Source organism: Ylistrum balloti, unplaced genomic scaffold (genome assembly GCF_031769215.1).
Source record: "Ylistrum balloti isolate Yb309-2 unplaced genomic scaffold, AGI_CSIRO_Ybal_v1 Utg370800, whole genome shotgun sequence".
Lineage (NCBI taxonomy): Eukaryota > Metazoa > Mollusca > Bivalvia > Pectinida > Pectinidae > Ylistrum > Ylistrum balloti.
In genome coordinates, this window is record NW_026782466.1 from 995,369 (window position 1) to 1,011,188 (window position 15,820).

At 34.7% G+C, this 15,820-nt stretch overlaps 1 protein-coding gene across 1 annotated transcript; it reads right to left on the reverse strand.

The window, feature by feature from the left end:
• Positions 1-2,939: 2,939 nt before the first annotated feature.
• On the reverse strand, positions 2,940-10,148 carry LOC132558585 (ras-related protein rab7). The gene is made up of 5 exons (XM_060223172.1): positions 9,936-10,148; positions 8,305-8,360; positions 7,644-7,770; positions 6,801-7,019; positions 2,940-6,538 (listed from the first exon to the last, which is right to left on the reverse strand). The coding sequence occupies exons 2-5, from the start codon at positions 8,355-8,357 to the stop codon at positions 6,320-6,322; spliced, it is 618 nt and encodes a 205-aa protein (XP_060079155.1). The 5' UTR covers positions 8,358-8,360; positions 9,936-10,148; the 3' UTR covers positions 2,940-6,319.
• Between the last annotated feature and the right edge of the window lie 5,672 nt (positions 10,149-15,820).

Here is a 15,820-nt window from a genome sequence, read left to right on the forward strand (position 1 = left end):
CATGTATTTTGTGTGTGTGTTTGTGTGTGTGTAAACCAAGTACTTTTTGGTTGTGAAATGCATTATGGAGGGATACAGTATCATGGCATACCAAACCATACTTTTAGCCCACCATCATCAGATGGTGGGCTATTCAAATCACTTTGCATCTGTGGTCAGTTGCCCGTCTGTAAACAATTTTTGTTATCGCTATTTCTTGAGAAGTACTGGATGGATCTTTCTCAAATTGCATATGTAGGTTCCCCTTGGTCCCAAGATGTGCCTGTTTGATTTCAGACTGTATTTGTTTCATTTTTGCATAAATGTAGGCATGTTATAATTTTCATCTTGATATAAATACATATCATAATCATCATCATTAATACTTAATCAGATATCAACCCCAACTTCTCAACCTTAAGATGAATGACAGGGAATTCTCTTATTCTGAAGGGGTAAATCCATGCTTTATGCTGGTGTGAGATTTCAGGACAATATGACATCACAGTAACAATTCACCGACCTCACATCAACAGTTAAATCATGCAAAGCATTGAGACAAGAAAAACACATACAAGTACCTATTAAACCAGAGTAAAAGGAAAATAATCATTCACCCCCTTGTTGTTGGTGATCTCAATCCCCAGGAAAAGAGGTTTAAGTTGCAAACACTTGGCAAGCCTCATGTTTGCTAACTAAATTATCTTTCCTTTTGGACATTCTCGTTATTTCAGAGGTTACGCTCAAAATCACTCTCTACACCTCTGTAACATGTCAAGGCAAAACTGAAGGTTCTGTGTATAATGCCTGGTAGACAAGACTAGTTTGATCCTTTGATGTACCTCAAAACGAATCTTGAGGTCACACAACAGTATGTTGTAACGGCTTTGAAGTTGGGTGTCGCTCCTTTGTAATCTATCAGCCTGTGATTGGTCAAATTTTTCTTCTAGACCAATCAAATTACTTTGCAGGTGCGTTCAGTTTTTCCTTGACATGTTCTAGGGGTCAGAGAGAGATAGTGGTCCCTGGAGTGTCGAGGATGCCCTTTAGGTTGAGATCTACCTATCTCACCTACAAGGCAATGAAAATTCTATTAATTTCGCACCATAAAAAAGCATGGATTTGCCTGTCAAAAAATGATCCCTGGCAGGGTCAGCCCTTTTCAGTAAAGAGAGATTAATCTCCTGTATGTCCAGTCCTTTGTAGTGTTAAAGGTGTGGGTTGGTGTGGCTTGCACAGTGTTAAATACTGTCACTGTCACTCAGCTGACAGAGTATGCACCCTTGACTCAATTGTTAGAGCTGGGTGATTATCACGCTGGAAAGAATGTGTATTATCCCCGTTCTTTCACAACGGTGCCAAACAAAATCATAAAAGTTTTAGATTAGGAAAAACATGTAAAAGTAACAGGTTAGTGTGGCTTGTACATAGTGTGTCACCCAGCTGACTGAACACATCCCTTCGGCAAAGTTGGTAGAACCAGTTGAGACCCAGAATCGATTCCTGGTTGGAGTACTTGGTAGAAATGGGTATTTTACCTGTTCTTTCACATTCCTCAAAGACCTTAAATCGAACCCAGATAATTTGAAACCCTGCACGGCTCAGCCCTTTGGTGTAATATTGTATACCCCATAGATAGATTTATCACCTGCATGTTCTGCCTTATGGAATATAGATATCTGGTAGATTTATAATTGTTTATACCATAACCCCATTAAAATAATCATAGGAAATGTTAAAGGTCATATGTAGATAAACTTTGTAGTTGTTACACTCAGAGATCCATTATGAATACTCCTTCAGTGTGCAAATAAAGATCTTGATTTTTGAACAGGCTGATGAGGTAGCACAAAGTTTCATAAACTCCGAGAGCTCTGAAGAAGATTGTTTGATCTGTTCTATTGCAATAATGATGTGTAAACAGTCAAGGGCATTATGTTCAGGTAGGTAGTAGCTGGTGGCTACCTAACTGAACGTCATGCAGGAGACCCAAGACATGTTATCACAACCACTACAGGATGGAGCAGACCCTATTGGGAATCAAACCACGTCTCAGATTTTTACATGGTTGCATTACTGGTATTACTATGCTAATTTGACTGAACTTTTGTAGCCCTACCAAGTAAAGAATTAAAAAATTCTTTTGTTTATGCACAACAGTTGAAATAGGTCATCTGAATGACCTATGAACTTTATCCTACTTAACTTTATTGTGATATTATCAATGGAAATCTTCCACAAGTACCCCTACCTGTTATACATCTGAAGGTCATGAATCAAAAGTCAAGGTATGAGTGATATAGATAGTTGAAATACATATCTTCATCACAATAAAGATAACACCAGAGTGTACCCCATACATAGATAGTAACTGACTGGGGCATATCTTTAGTACATCATGTACATGTTTATTTTGTATGGACATAAGATATGATGATACTGTAAGCTAAGACAGTCAGTTTATCATGACAATAAATAACCCAATGAATGATTAATACTCTAATCTAAATCACAATTTTGCCCACAATCTTCCCTGTAATGAAGTTATGATTTTCTTGAAATGAAAGTGACTTTGACCTTTGGACCCTGTGTATCATACCCATGTAAGATATTTGCAAACTTTATTTTCTAGGACACTTATCAAAATACATCAACAGAAATAAAAGTTGCTTCAACAAAGGCACAACCTTGCTGCATTGGTATTCCCAGGTAAAACGTATCACTCCCTAGTACAATGTATAACTTAAAATGTATTAATTTTAGCAAATGTTGACAACCTCCAGCGACAAAATATTTTGCGGAAGTTTTCAAAGGGAGTTCCAATGACGAGTCATCCAGCAGACAGAAAATTAATCCAATGGCATAGTTGTTACAGATGTATGGATTTGATGTCACAGTACATATGCTACAGAATTTCTCAAAGAAGAAGTTTTGTTTCAAAGAATAATGGAATAACCATATTTATGATTTACTGATGATTTTATTCATAAAGTACATTGTACGTATATTTCATCTCTAAGCATTAGAATGACAAGATGCATGCATACTATTGGCATGTATTTGTAAACAGTGTTGTCGCATGCATTAAATATAGATTTATATATTGGTTTAAACAATGTCTGTTTTAAGATGTCGTACATCATCGAGTCTGCAGTATTTAGTATTAAAATGGACCGACAACATCTATACAACCCATAAACGGGTAATACTAAATACCCTTGTAGTATTAACGGGCCTGTTTTGGGATGACACCAAAACAATATATGCACATTCCTACAAAATATAGTCGATAGTTATAGATGTGGAAGTTACTTTATTGTGTAAAATTAATTTGAAACAGATTCCCTTTACTGACTGAATTTAAACTGCGAGTCACAGACTTACATCCCTAGCTCACAGATATAAAATATTTTTCTAAAGAAATCATCCAAATGGATCACATGCTCAAGGTTTCATCAGGATCTGTTGAGAGATTAAGCAGCAGAGCTCCGAAAAGATTTACAAAGGCACCCAGCTTCCAATAAAATAATCAAAACGAGTAGCAGGACTAGTCCGCTTTAGTTCATCACAGGTATAGACAATTATCTAGATGTGATGTGATGACTACGAACTTACAAAAATTTACAGCTAATTTTTGTTTTGCAATTGGGAAAATACATGCCAACAGCTCTTCCTATGAGTACACTATTCGTTATCAAATATTGATAATGAAAATATGCTAAAATGAGAAATTTGTTTCTTTTTTTTTTTTCAAAATTATTTATCAGGTCATTAATTGTGGAAAAATTAATTTTCTTTTGATTTCTTACCCTAGAGCCTATTATTATAATAGGGTGCAAAATAAAGTCTGAAGTAATGACAAAAAAATAAGGTGAAAATTGTAGAATTCACCAAGATGACATCCTGCGAGAAGAAACCTTCTCTGTATGATATGCTGTAGAAATTGCATGTAGAAAGCTATTCTGTTAATCATATGTACTAATATACCATTGGACAACCATTTATAGTATTCTGTTGTAACAAAATGTCTATGTACATATTCTACTAATAAGTATACACTCCATGTCAAGCAAATTTTCTGACACACACAACAACATTCCAACATTTTCACCCATTCAATCATAATCTTGAACTATTTTTTTAAAATCAAAACAAAGTCCAAATTATTTTTTCTAAAGAGTAACTTTTAATTGTCATGATGGCTATTAGAAATTTTCTAAAAATTGTAAAATTATTCGATATCTTTTAAGTTTCTTTATTTACGTTAAATTGATTGATAACTGTCACCTCTTTACCACACTTCTTGCAACACATCTCACCTTACATCACAATTACACCTAAGAAAATTTATACAACAATTCATTCATTGATGGGATAGATGCAATAAGACTTTTGGATAAATTATACATCAAGAACAAAACAGTACATTATCTATATGTATACAAAAGGGTGCTTTTGAATAGCAGACATATAAGTATTTATACCCTAATTATCCAAATCAATCTATCTACTTTTGCCTTAATGCTGTCAAATGGGAGATGATCCACTTTAAAATCTTGCCCTTCACTTTCAATCATAAATTTACATATATACTCCTGATTGTGACCAATGCAGAATGTGAATCAAGTCATGACACTCCCACTGAAGCCTGCTTCTCTAGAACATTCTTCATCAGTCAGTCTGGCAAAACAATAGAGGAAACAAAAGTTGGACTTTAAATTGAACAAGTTTCAACTTTTATATATATAAATAAGTGTTATATTTGTTCGTCTATGGATTACTTTGAGTTATAAGGTCATCATGATAATGTAGGATTATAACAAACAACAGTTTTCAGCATTACTGTTTCTAGGTGGTTGTCAGAGTGCTATTTCTTCTCTTCAGTAATTCTGTTTCTTTGTGGTCTTGGGAATATTATCTTCTTTTAAGCATATATCACAATATTTATTTACAGCCTCATCTTCTTCACTATCCATTTTATCTGTAAAGCAGTATTTGGTCTTCGTAGCTATGCCTTGCAGCCATAAAGTTCAACTTTCTAGCAGAATTTTCCAAGAAAATTCCAAAACTGACCAAGCACAAATCACTGTGTACCTGACTGCAGAACAGAGTTCATATTCACATATTTTCATCAAAATTATCAAATTATAATACATCAATAAATCTGTCATAAAATGTCAAGCATAGCAAATAATTTTTCCTTGTTTTATATGCAGAATGATCAGACTCCGACTCTTTTTTTCTATGTTGGCATTTGTAAGGTATTACGACTAGAAAGAAATTGAATATTTATTCAACAATATATATAGCAACTGGGGAAAACAGTAAATCTGAACCATAATTATAGGCAAAGTTATCGAATATCATTAAAAGGCAGAGAGTGCCAAGTGGAAAAGGTTTTGTGAAAGCAGAGTTAACATCACTGTCTGATCTGCCTCCAATATCATGTTCATAATTTCTATTCACTACATCTGTAACTGTTAACCCAAATATAGGAGCAAGCACTGATACAAACACATTTTAATTAATATTGATCATTATCATGTAAATAAATAATTGCACCATAATCAAAGTTTAGAAGTTGTAAAACCAGCAAATAATGTTCAGCCATATAACTGTCACACAAAACAAGTGATTATCCAACAGCGGTTTTCACACCAACAGTGATGGCCACCTAAAGACGTGTATTGTCTCCTATTGCTATAATGGCCGCAAAATTATAAATAAAACACATGTCCCCAACATTACTGAAGGATTGAATCATGTCCACTCACTAGTAAAGTTTGATCCCTATGTGATATTGTGATCTAGACCTTGTACTGAATAGTTCAATAACTTTATGACACATTCAAGATAACTGATGTTTAATCCAACCATTTGTCAACAATGCTTAATTTTTTGTCTGATAATTATCAGAAAACATGTTCAGTGAAAACTTGCATGTAAGGTTTCAGTTCAAAACCATTGGCATTTCCAGTTCTACCTATGGAACTAAGGTACCAGGGACAGTTTCTGTAAAATGTATCAAATATATCCCCAAATCTAAAATTGACATGGAACATGGCAAAAATATATATATTTTGAAATTTTTTTTTATAAAATACCATAATGTCATTGAATGTGTCAGTAAGGTAATGAACAGTCACAAATCGGATCTAGACATCACAAACTTGGCAGAGTATTTCAAGAGTCTCCAGCATTCCAATCACACATTTAGTCAAGCACTGGACTTATCAATGTATCATTCTCACTGCTGGAATCATATGAGACATTTCACAACTGTAACAGCTGAAAATTGTCTTTTGTCAATTCAAATCACTTATCATACAACTAAATTGTATCAGCATCCACAGCTTTCTTTAGGCTTGTTCTGATCATTGGTGATTTTGATTTGATCAGGAAACTCATTGTACAGCTCAACATCATTCTCCTGTGCCAAGGCATTCTTGGCCACTGTCTGGAAAGCCTGCTCTACATTTATGGCTTCTTTTGCACTGGTTTCAAAGTATGGGATTTCACCCTTGGTGTTACACCAACTCTGAGCTCTCTTGGCTGTAACCTACAAAACAAAAACATCATATATGCATGTATAATGTAAATAGAAAGCTTAAATATTACTCAGCATTGCTTGATTCCAGAAAAATGCTTCTAAATGGTATTACTGGTACAGTCTTAAGATTTACTTGTACAGCAATTTTCTTTTCCAAGTATTCCTAATTTCAACAAATTTAGAGACCTTTAAAAAAAACCCCAAAAAAACCAATGTTGGAATTGAATCTGACTCAAATATGAATATTAAGAAAATGAATATTGGTACTCACTGCACGGTTTTCCAGGTCTATCTTATTTCCTATCACAACAAATGGGAAGTTATCTGGGTCACGCGGACTAGCCTGTATTAGAAATTCATCCCTCCAACTGTCAAGAGATCTAAACGTATTTGGCATTGTAACATCAAAAACTAAAACACAACAATCTGCTCCCCTGTAGAATGCCACACCCAAACTCTGGAATCTTTCTTGACCTGCTGTGTCCCAAATCTGTCAACCAAAAAAAAAACCATTTTTAAAGCTAAGCCACAATGTGAAACCTATAATCAACATTTATTCAATTTTTGTTTCCTTTGTTCACATATCCAATATAATTTACAAATTTAAAAATGGTTTAAGATAGCAAGATAATGTCATTGAAAAAACTATAAATGAATTTTGTACACTAAAGATGTATAGGAAAAAAGTGCAATCTTTACGTTACATTATGAATATAATTTAAAATACTCGTGAAAATATCTCTAGCCAATATCGAGTAAAACTTTGAAAACGTTTAACAAGAAGATTGACACAGACATAAAAATCTGTTTTATATTGTACACTTATGATTTAACAACAGTTAAGTAGATATCAACAAAGAACCTTTGTTGTTCATCATTTTGAAACATTGGAATGTCAAAACTGCAAGTTCACTAAAATAAATTGCTACTGACTGATTAGAGTTAAGGATCATGTGTTTGTGTTGGTTTTTTTTTTTTTCAAATTAGACCATGTTATGAAGCTTTGGGATATATGACTATAACTTTCATACGGAACGATGAAATGTTTCCTTCCTTTTCATTGGTAGAGGAAAATAACTAACACAATCAATATTGATCAGGTCAAACATGTTACCTGCATTGTGACGAGTCTATCGTCCACCATCACCTCCTTGGTTAGAAAATCTGCTCCTATGGTGGCCTTGTACTGATTACTGAACTTTTTGTTAACATACTGGTTCATTAGTGATGTTTTCCCCACACTGTAATCCAGGAAGACAAATTTTCAACACAAATTAATTTCAGATTGATTGATTCTAAACCTGAAGCTTTTACCTTTAATCAATGACAGGCTTCTCTGACAATGCTATCAGATACAATAAGCAAGTACATCTTAAGTAGTTCTCAAGGTAAATAAATATATATACAATGTTTTACAAACATGTGCCACTTCATATTATGCCTAACCCAAAAACAAAAATTACTTTGCAAATTAGTCTGTGCATATTTTTTCTGAGAACCAACTAATACAACAGAACCTTGACACCTGGTATCAAAATGTGTATTTACTCTTGTCATAAAATCATGTTTAAAGTTTGAAGACCAATCACATGTAATTTTATTGACCATCAAATTGTTATTCAGTATTAAAAAGGTATGACTGCCATTGTAATCACATGCAATACAATGATCTGATATATAGTAAATATTCATCATTTGATTACATAGAAGAAATGTAAGTTTCCACAGTAATGGCAGTAGTTAAGTTTTCTTGGTAGCAGTAAGTGCAAACTTACCCACTGTCTCCAAGTATGATCACTTTTAACAAAACCTTCTTTCTCGAAGACATCTTCTGTAACAAACAAGATTTTCAAATGAATACCATCTATCAAAATATAATATATGGAAACACTATATGATTTATTTGGTGATGGGCAGCAAGTCCATGCTCCATATTTATCCTGTGAACCATGAATGTTTCTCTTGTAAGTTGTAATCCAACAACAAATGTTGTTGTTGCACTGTAAGCCCATCCCCTGACTAAGTCTGACACTGGTTAGGTGTTCAAGTCTTTATGACTGAAGAGTAGTTTTTGAAGCAAGTTTGCAGAATGGCTTTTTTTCAATAAATTACCGGTATAAAATGGTCAGTGAGCCAGCCAGAAAGTATTTTTTCCCAAAAAATCTGGAAGTACTTCAGCACAGCTTTTATCGATGTCTATTTACTAAATGGTGTATCTTGTAAATGCAAGTAAAATAGTTATCAGGGGACTTACGTCAAGCTGAGTAAATTTTAATCACGAAAACGCATAAGTATTCATAAACCAACCTTGGAACCACCAAAACATAACCACAAATCTCCAAAACTTAATAATGTCCGTTTTCTGTAACTTCCATCACAGTGTTTGCATTTGTCAGTCATTTACGCCATTTATATCATATCTAGTATACATATTTTAATATTCCAATTTGAGTTGCAAGGAAAATATTGTTATACATGACCTACTTTAAAAGTTACACTTGAGTAGTTAACAAGAATTAATTTGTCCTACATTTGTGCAATGGGTTTGTGATCATATGACAATACACATTGACACAAACAAATCATGGGACAGTGTTACACAATCTCTCACAACTTGGTAATGTAACCCATTTATTTCAACAAAGGGGAAAATTTTTACATCACAAGATCTGGTCAGAACAGACAAACACACTAAAATTCAATATTTAAAATGTGATAAATGAGAAATATAAGCACAAAGCAAATGGGTGTGGCTATATCAGTCAAGTCTTCGTTTCATTATTTCCTTGTCATGTTCAACTCACGCACTTCGTTTGCTAACAAAGTACGCTTTACGTTTCTTTTTTCCCCTCCATTATCATTAAGATGACTATCACTGATGTCATGACATCAGCCATGAATACTTGCTTAGTTTAGAACATAGGCTTATCATGGCGGGAACAGTTCATTTGCAAAGTAAATAGTAAATTTTGCCCAGGCATAGAATGTAAAAAGTGAAAACAGGACCCAAAGTAATTTGTAGACGTAATGTAAATACCGAGTTGACATTAGGAGACTGATCCATGGGAGCTATGGTGACCCTCCCCAAAGTGGGAGGCAAAATATAGGACTGTCGTACGTTTCGACATTTATGGGTCATTCCATATTTAATTTTTACGTGTCAAATAATATGAAAAGCCGCTGTGATAGATTAAGCGAAATGTCTTCACTTTAAGATCTAGTAAACTGTATAAAAACTGAAACGCACATAAGATTCGGGTCACAAGATGGATTCACGAAACAGAACGTCAATCGTGACGAAAGTATTCGATTTACAGTGAAAATAAAGTCTTACTATCCTAATTTTAATACACACATTATCAGTTATGATCTGGTGATTTGTTTTAGATACAAGAAAATACTATACCTTTCCGCAGTAAGTGACAGCTGATTGATATTCTCCGCAATAAGCCTAGTACCTGTACTCTGCATATGACACCTACTGCAAAATGGCGTAGTCGCGTGACCCATGACGTCATCTTTCCTTCCTCTTGCCTCAGTTCAATTTTCCAATATGGCAGCGCACATGAAATATAACGTGACTCCACGTCAGATCAAATGTGTAGGTGTTTGGACTCTACGAAGATACAATATATTCGTAATAAAGATTGTCCCATGCACTGTAGATGTGACCACTGACATATAACTAAGCAGATGATTTAACCATTTATATTCGGGTTGGGATATTTACCGAAGTTGAGGGATTTCGAGCTTAAATCGGTTGTATTTTAAAAGAAATGTGCTCGTATCGTTTTCTGTAGTTACTTGTTGGTTAATATGACAAAAATCGCGAGGTTATTTTCACAGTAAGTATTAGTATTCGTTTTTTCCCCAAATTGCGAATTCCAATCCGACTTCCGCCGATGTTAAATTACTAAAACGGAGAAAAAAAATTGACTTAAATCGATTGTGTTTTAAGAGAATGGACACGGGATCGTCTTTTTTTAGTCAATTATTGTTTGATAATAAAAGAACCGTGAGGTTATTTCTGCTATAAGTATTTTTTTTATAGAATTATCAAATATTTGCGATTTACAGTCCGAGTTCCGCCAATTTGATTTATCGAAATGGACGGTAGCCTAATGTATATGAAATAAAAACATTTCCTTAGAAAATGGACCCATTGTAACATTCTTTGATATTCATTTGATTCACATGTTAAATATTGGGAACATATTTGACTTAAAACCATGTTTAGTTGTGATTTTAAAATTGTGATTCACAGTGACACAGCACTGGGCGTGACTAAAACTAGGAGCGCGGAAAAACCGTATGTAGTAAAACAGGAGAATCAATAACAACGGTTAGGTGTAGCTTAAATCCGGAAGAACCCCAATACTGTGGGCGAAATCCAACGACAAACTAACTAATAAATTAAGAGAGTCCCTGCCTTGCAAACCTGTTGTCATTGATTCTCCCAGAGACGTATATATGTCTCCGATTCTCCAGATTTAAGCTTGCCCTAATTTCCTACTGTATTGTAATGAGTCTGGTATAGAGGACTATTACAAGTCCTGCACCAGAAATAAACTTATCTTAATTCATCAATTTTCTGCATTCCTTCATTTATCCAGGTGAGAGGTGGAGGACTCCTTCATTCTCAAATTAATAGTGCACATTGTTGGCTCTACTTCCTACTACTAAACATATTTTGTTTCATTTTTATGGAAAATAAAAAGAATGAAGTTTCAATATCTATCAGAACCAGAAACTACTAATGGGGACATTACAGCTAGGATTTTACTTCTTCCGCAATTTATATTAGAACTTGGCAATTGATGAGTATACAAGTAGTTATCTTTTCTTTCCTATCAGAACACCATTTTTCAGTCAAGTACTAGAGGAATATGATGACTTGTTAGTCAGAATTGTGCAAGTGACAAGTACTATGGGCAGATGATGATTTGTTAGTCAGAATTGTAGGTAAGTGATGTGTACAGGATATGGTAACAAGTTAGTCCAAATTAGAGGTAAGTGACATCTGACCAGGTGATGATTATGTGCCCTGTAAGTGGCAACAACATTGCAGCTTAAACCAAATCGACCAGGTGGGTTATGGATATGAACTGAAATAAGTTGTCATTTTAAGACATTACCAGACTATCACAGAAACAGGACAGTTAAGGCTTGTTTGCATTGACTGGATCCTAAATATGGATGATGCAAGAGTTGTCCCAACTTTGACGGGAACATTGAAAACTTTTTTTTCACTTTCAATTTTGTTTTAAAAGAGAAGAAAATAAAAATTTGATATTGTAAATTTAATGAAGATATGCTGTGGAAAATAGTTTTGTGTACATCCCATACATACCTGGTACTGAGAGTGATGTTCACCTGAATCATGACAGTGCTGTGATGTAAATATTCTCAAATGTAATGAAGTCAATTGATTTCAAGCAAACTTGCCTTTTTGTTTTAAAGTTTATATAATACACTATCACAGTGTACCCTATTGTCCAGTGCCCATCGTGCATCTGTAAATTTTAAAAAAAATTTTTAAAAATGGTCAAATTGACTGAAATTTCAAAAATCTTCTCATTACCCAAATATGATCTTAAGGTTCTTTAACAAAATTGTAAATTTCATGACCTCAGAGTCTTGCATTTCCATATTTCTTTTTCAACAAGCAATAGGTCCTGAATCGTTGCATTTGTATAGCAGCTGGTATAAAGAATATGAATTCAAGTTTGCAGAAAATGTTTTTATGAACCAGAAATTGTCTTCTTTGTATGTTGTAAAGTAAATAATAGTAAAATGTACCCACTCCCAAAGTGGAAATGTGAAACTCTGCGGTCATTGTAGTTTCAATTTTGGTACAGCAGCTTAAGGCCCTCTCATCCAAAAAGGGCATTTGCTTTTCTGCCATATCTGGGTGTGTGAAGATTTTCTCTGAGTTAATTTGGCCCCCTCCATCAGTCCCTGGTGGTCAGCCAGGATCAATATGTATATACCATCAAGCTGTCATCCTTTACTTATAATTGTAACTAAAGGAACAATGGAATTTTGCCCATGCATTACATCAAATAAAAGTGGGTGGTATTTGAAGTACCTCCAGAGACTACCAATGAAAACAAGATTTAAAAATTCAAAAGGTCCATGGGGCCTGTGCTACAACCCATTTAGTGTCATAACCTTAGGAATATGACAGGGTGAAGTTTTTCATCTGAAAAAGTATTAAAACCACAGCGTAATCACCCAACAATAATTTGATTAATGAGGATCGGTTTCACAATGTGGTGGTAAATATGTATTATTAAATTGCAAAATAATAAAAAAAAGAGATCCCAGAGGGATCTTGGCGCCCACAATTTGAGGATCTGTTTTCAGTTCTTGAAGATTTGTTTATTTTTTTTTTGTGTGTTACAGGTGTTGTAAATGTTCATGAACTGGTCTTCATTGAATGTACTCAATGATGGCACAAGATATTTTTATTAAGCACCTATTAGCAAATATCATTTGAAAAAGATCCCAAAGTATTATTAGATAGCAGTCAGTTACAGGTGGATAATGGACAATATGCTTGTGCTGTATTACTGTCGACATCCAAGATGGCTGCCTGTGCGCCACCTTGATTTCAAATCAGTCCAAAAAAGGTACAATGCACAACTAGGGACCAAGGGAAACCAATATCTATGAAATATCAGAAGGATCCATCCAGTACTTCCTCAGATATAGCAGTAACAAGATTTTACTCTCAAAATCCAAGATTGCTGCCTGTCAGCCATCTTGATTTCGGATCAGTCCAAAAAGGTATAATGCACAACTTGGAACCAAAGGGAACCTGCATATGAAATTTGAGAAAGATCCATCCAATACTTTCCAAGAAATAGCGGTAACAAACTTTTACATTCAAAATTGAAGATGGCCACCTGTCTGCCATCTTGAATTCGAATCAGTCCAAAAAAGGTACAATGCACAAATAGGGACCAAGGGGAAACTGCATATGAAATTTGAGAAAGATCCATCCAGTACTTTCTAAGAAATAGCAGTAACAAACTTTTACTTCCAAAATCCAAGATGGCCACCTGTCCGCCATCTTGAATTCGAATCTGTCCGAAAAAGGTACAATGCACAACTAGGGACCAAGGGGAAACTGCATATGAAATTTGAGAAAGATCCATCCAGTACTTTCCAAGAAATAGCAGTAACAAACTTTTACTTCCAAAATCCAAGATGGCCACCTGTCCGCCATCTTGAATTCGAATCTATCCAAAAAAGGTACAATGCACAACTAGGGACCAAGGGGAAACTGCATATGAAATTTGAGAAAGATCCATCCAGTACTTTCCAAGAAATAGCAGTAACAACTTTTACATCCAAAATCCAAGATGGCCACCTGTCGGCCATCTTGAATTCGAATCGGTCCAAAAAAAGGTATAATGCACAACTAGGGACCAATGGGAACCTGCATATGAAATTTGAGAACGATCCATCCAGTACTTTCCAAGAAATAGCAGTAACAAACTTTTACTTCCAAAATCCAAGATGGCCACCTGTCGGCCATCTTTAATTCGAATCTGTCCGAAAAAGGTACAATGCACAACTAGGGACCAAGGGGAAACTGCATATGAAATTTGAGAAAGATCCATCCAGTACTTTCCAAGAAATAGCAGTAACAAACTTTTACATCCAAAATCCAAGATGGCCACCTGTCGGCCATCTTGAATTCGAATCAGTCCAAAAAAGGTACAATGCACAACTAGGGATCAAGGGGAAACTGCATATGAAATTTGCGAAAGATCCATCCAGTACTTTTCCAAAAATAGTGGTAACAAGAATTGTTTACGGACAGACGGACGGACGGACCACGGACCACGGATGCAGGGCGATTTGAATAACCCACCATCTATTTGAATAGATGGTGGGCTAAAAACATAGTTTCAAAATTGGAAAAGCATATATATATATTTTTTTTTTTTCAATTTTAGCAGAGTCAATTTTTCAAAGAACTGAAGCAAGTACTTAAATTGAAAGCACCAAAAATCTTTTTATATTATTTACCCCTTTTGTCATTTGCTGAAAATTTCAGGAAAATTGAGAACTGGTAAAGGTGTCATTTAAAAGCCAAAAGATTAGTATTTCAATTTTAGTCAATTTTGTTAGGGTTCGTCAACAGTGACTTGACCCTATCCCACATTTGAGTGTTGACAAACTGAAGTATGCTGCAACTTCTCATCACAAATGTTATATATGTCGTAGTTATAATGACAACTGTGCAATTCCACCTGGGGCCGAGGATGTGTCTTTGTAGGATTTGCATTTGAAGAATTGACTAAAACAGACCTAGTCTAAACGGTAGCAACAGTTGTGAATGAAGTAGGTTTGGGATGGTACATGGTGTAATCAACATCCAAATCCACTGCTATACGGCTTGTCCAAAAATGGGGATGGAATGATATTTCAAAATGACAACCAGACACATTTTTTTTTCTACATTTTAACTTGGGTAAAATATTGCATATTTGCCAGTTTGGACTTTTTGATCACAGATTTTGGTTGAAATGTTCAGGAAAAAAAAACTGACAAAGTGTTTTATTTTTCAGCCTCATCAAAATTAACATGGCAACCATGGCAGCCATTTTGCAAAATGATTTTGCTATCATGGCTTTCTTGGACAACATCAATTTAAAATTACTGTAGTTCCACAAGCGAGATTGATCCATGTTTTTATTTTGTCAGGAAGGTTGAAATCAAAATTGGCTGCCATCTTGAAAAAACATATCTTTGCTTCTTCAAGTTCCACTTGTGTTCAATGAGCCCAAATTTGGTAGGGGAGGTTATGGTAAGAAAGGTGACAAAGTGATGATATTCCTTGGCCTCATAAAAAAAATTTAACATTGCAGCCATGTTGTAGCCCGAAGGTGCAAATATGATTTTCCTGATCAACACCTATTTTAAACTTCTTCTAAAGTTCCACCAGTGGAATTCAACTGAAACTTAACAGAAAGTGCTAACAGAGGTTAATTTTCAGCTGGGTCTAAAGTCCAATATGACCACCATCTAGGAAAACACATTTCAAAATAAACTTCTTTTTGCCAATCAGGTCTTGCATGAATGTTAACTGAAATAGTTATTATTATTCTTTTCCTTTACAACAAACAAAGTTTTGTTTCAATAATAGTTGTCTTCACAATATTTATCATTTGGGCTATCAGTGAGGGGACTGTTAAGGCCCGTGGAACCCTTGTTGGATATTAGATGCCATATTATGAAATTCATGATTCTTGTATAAAAATAAAACAACAAAGGATA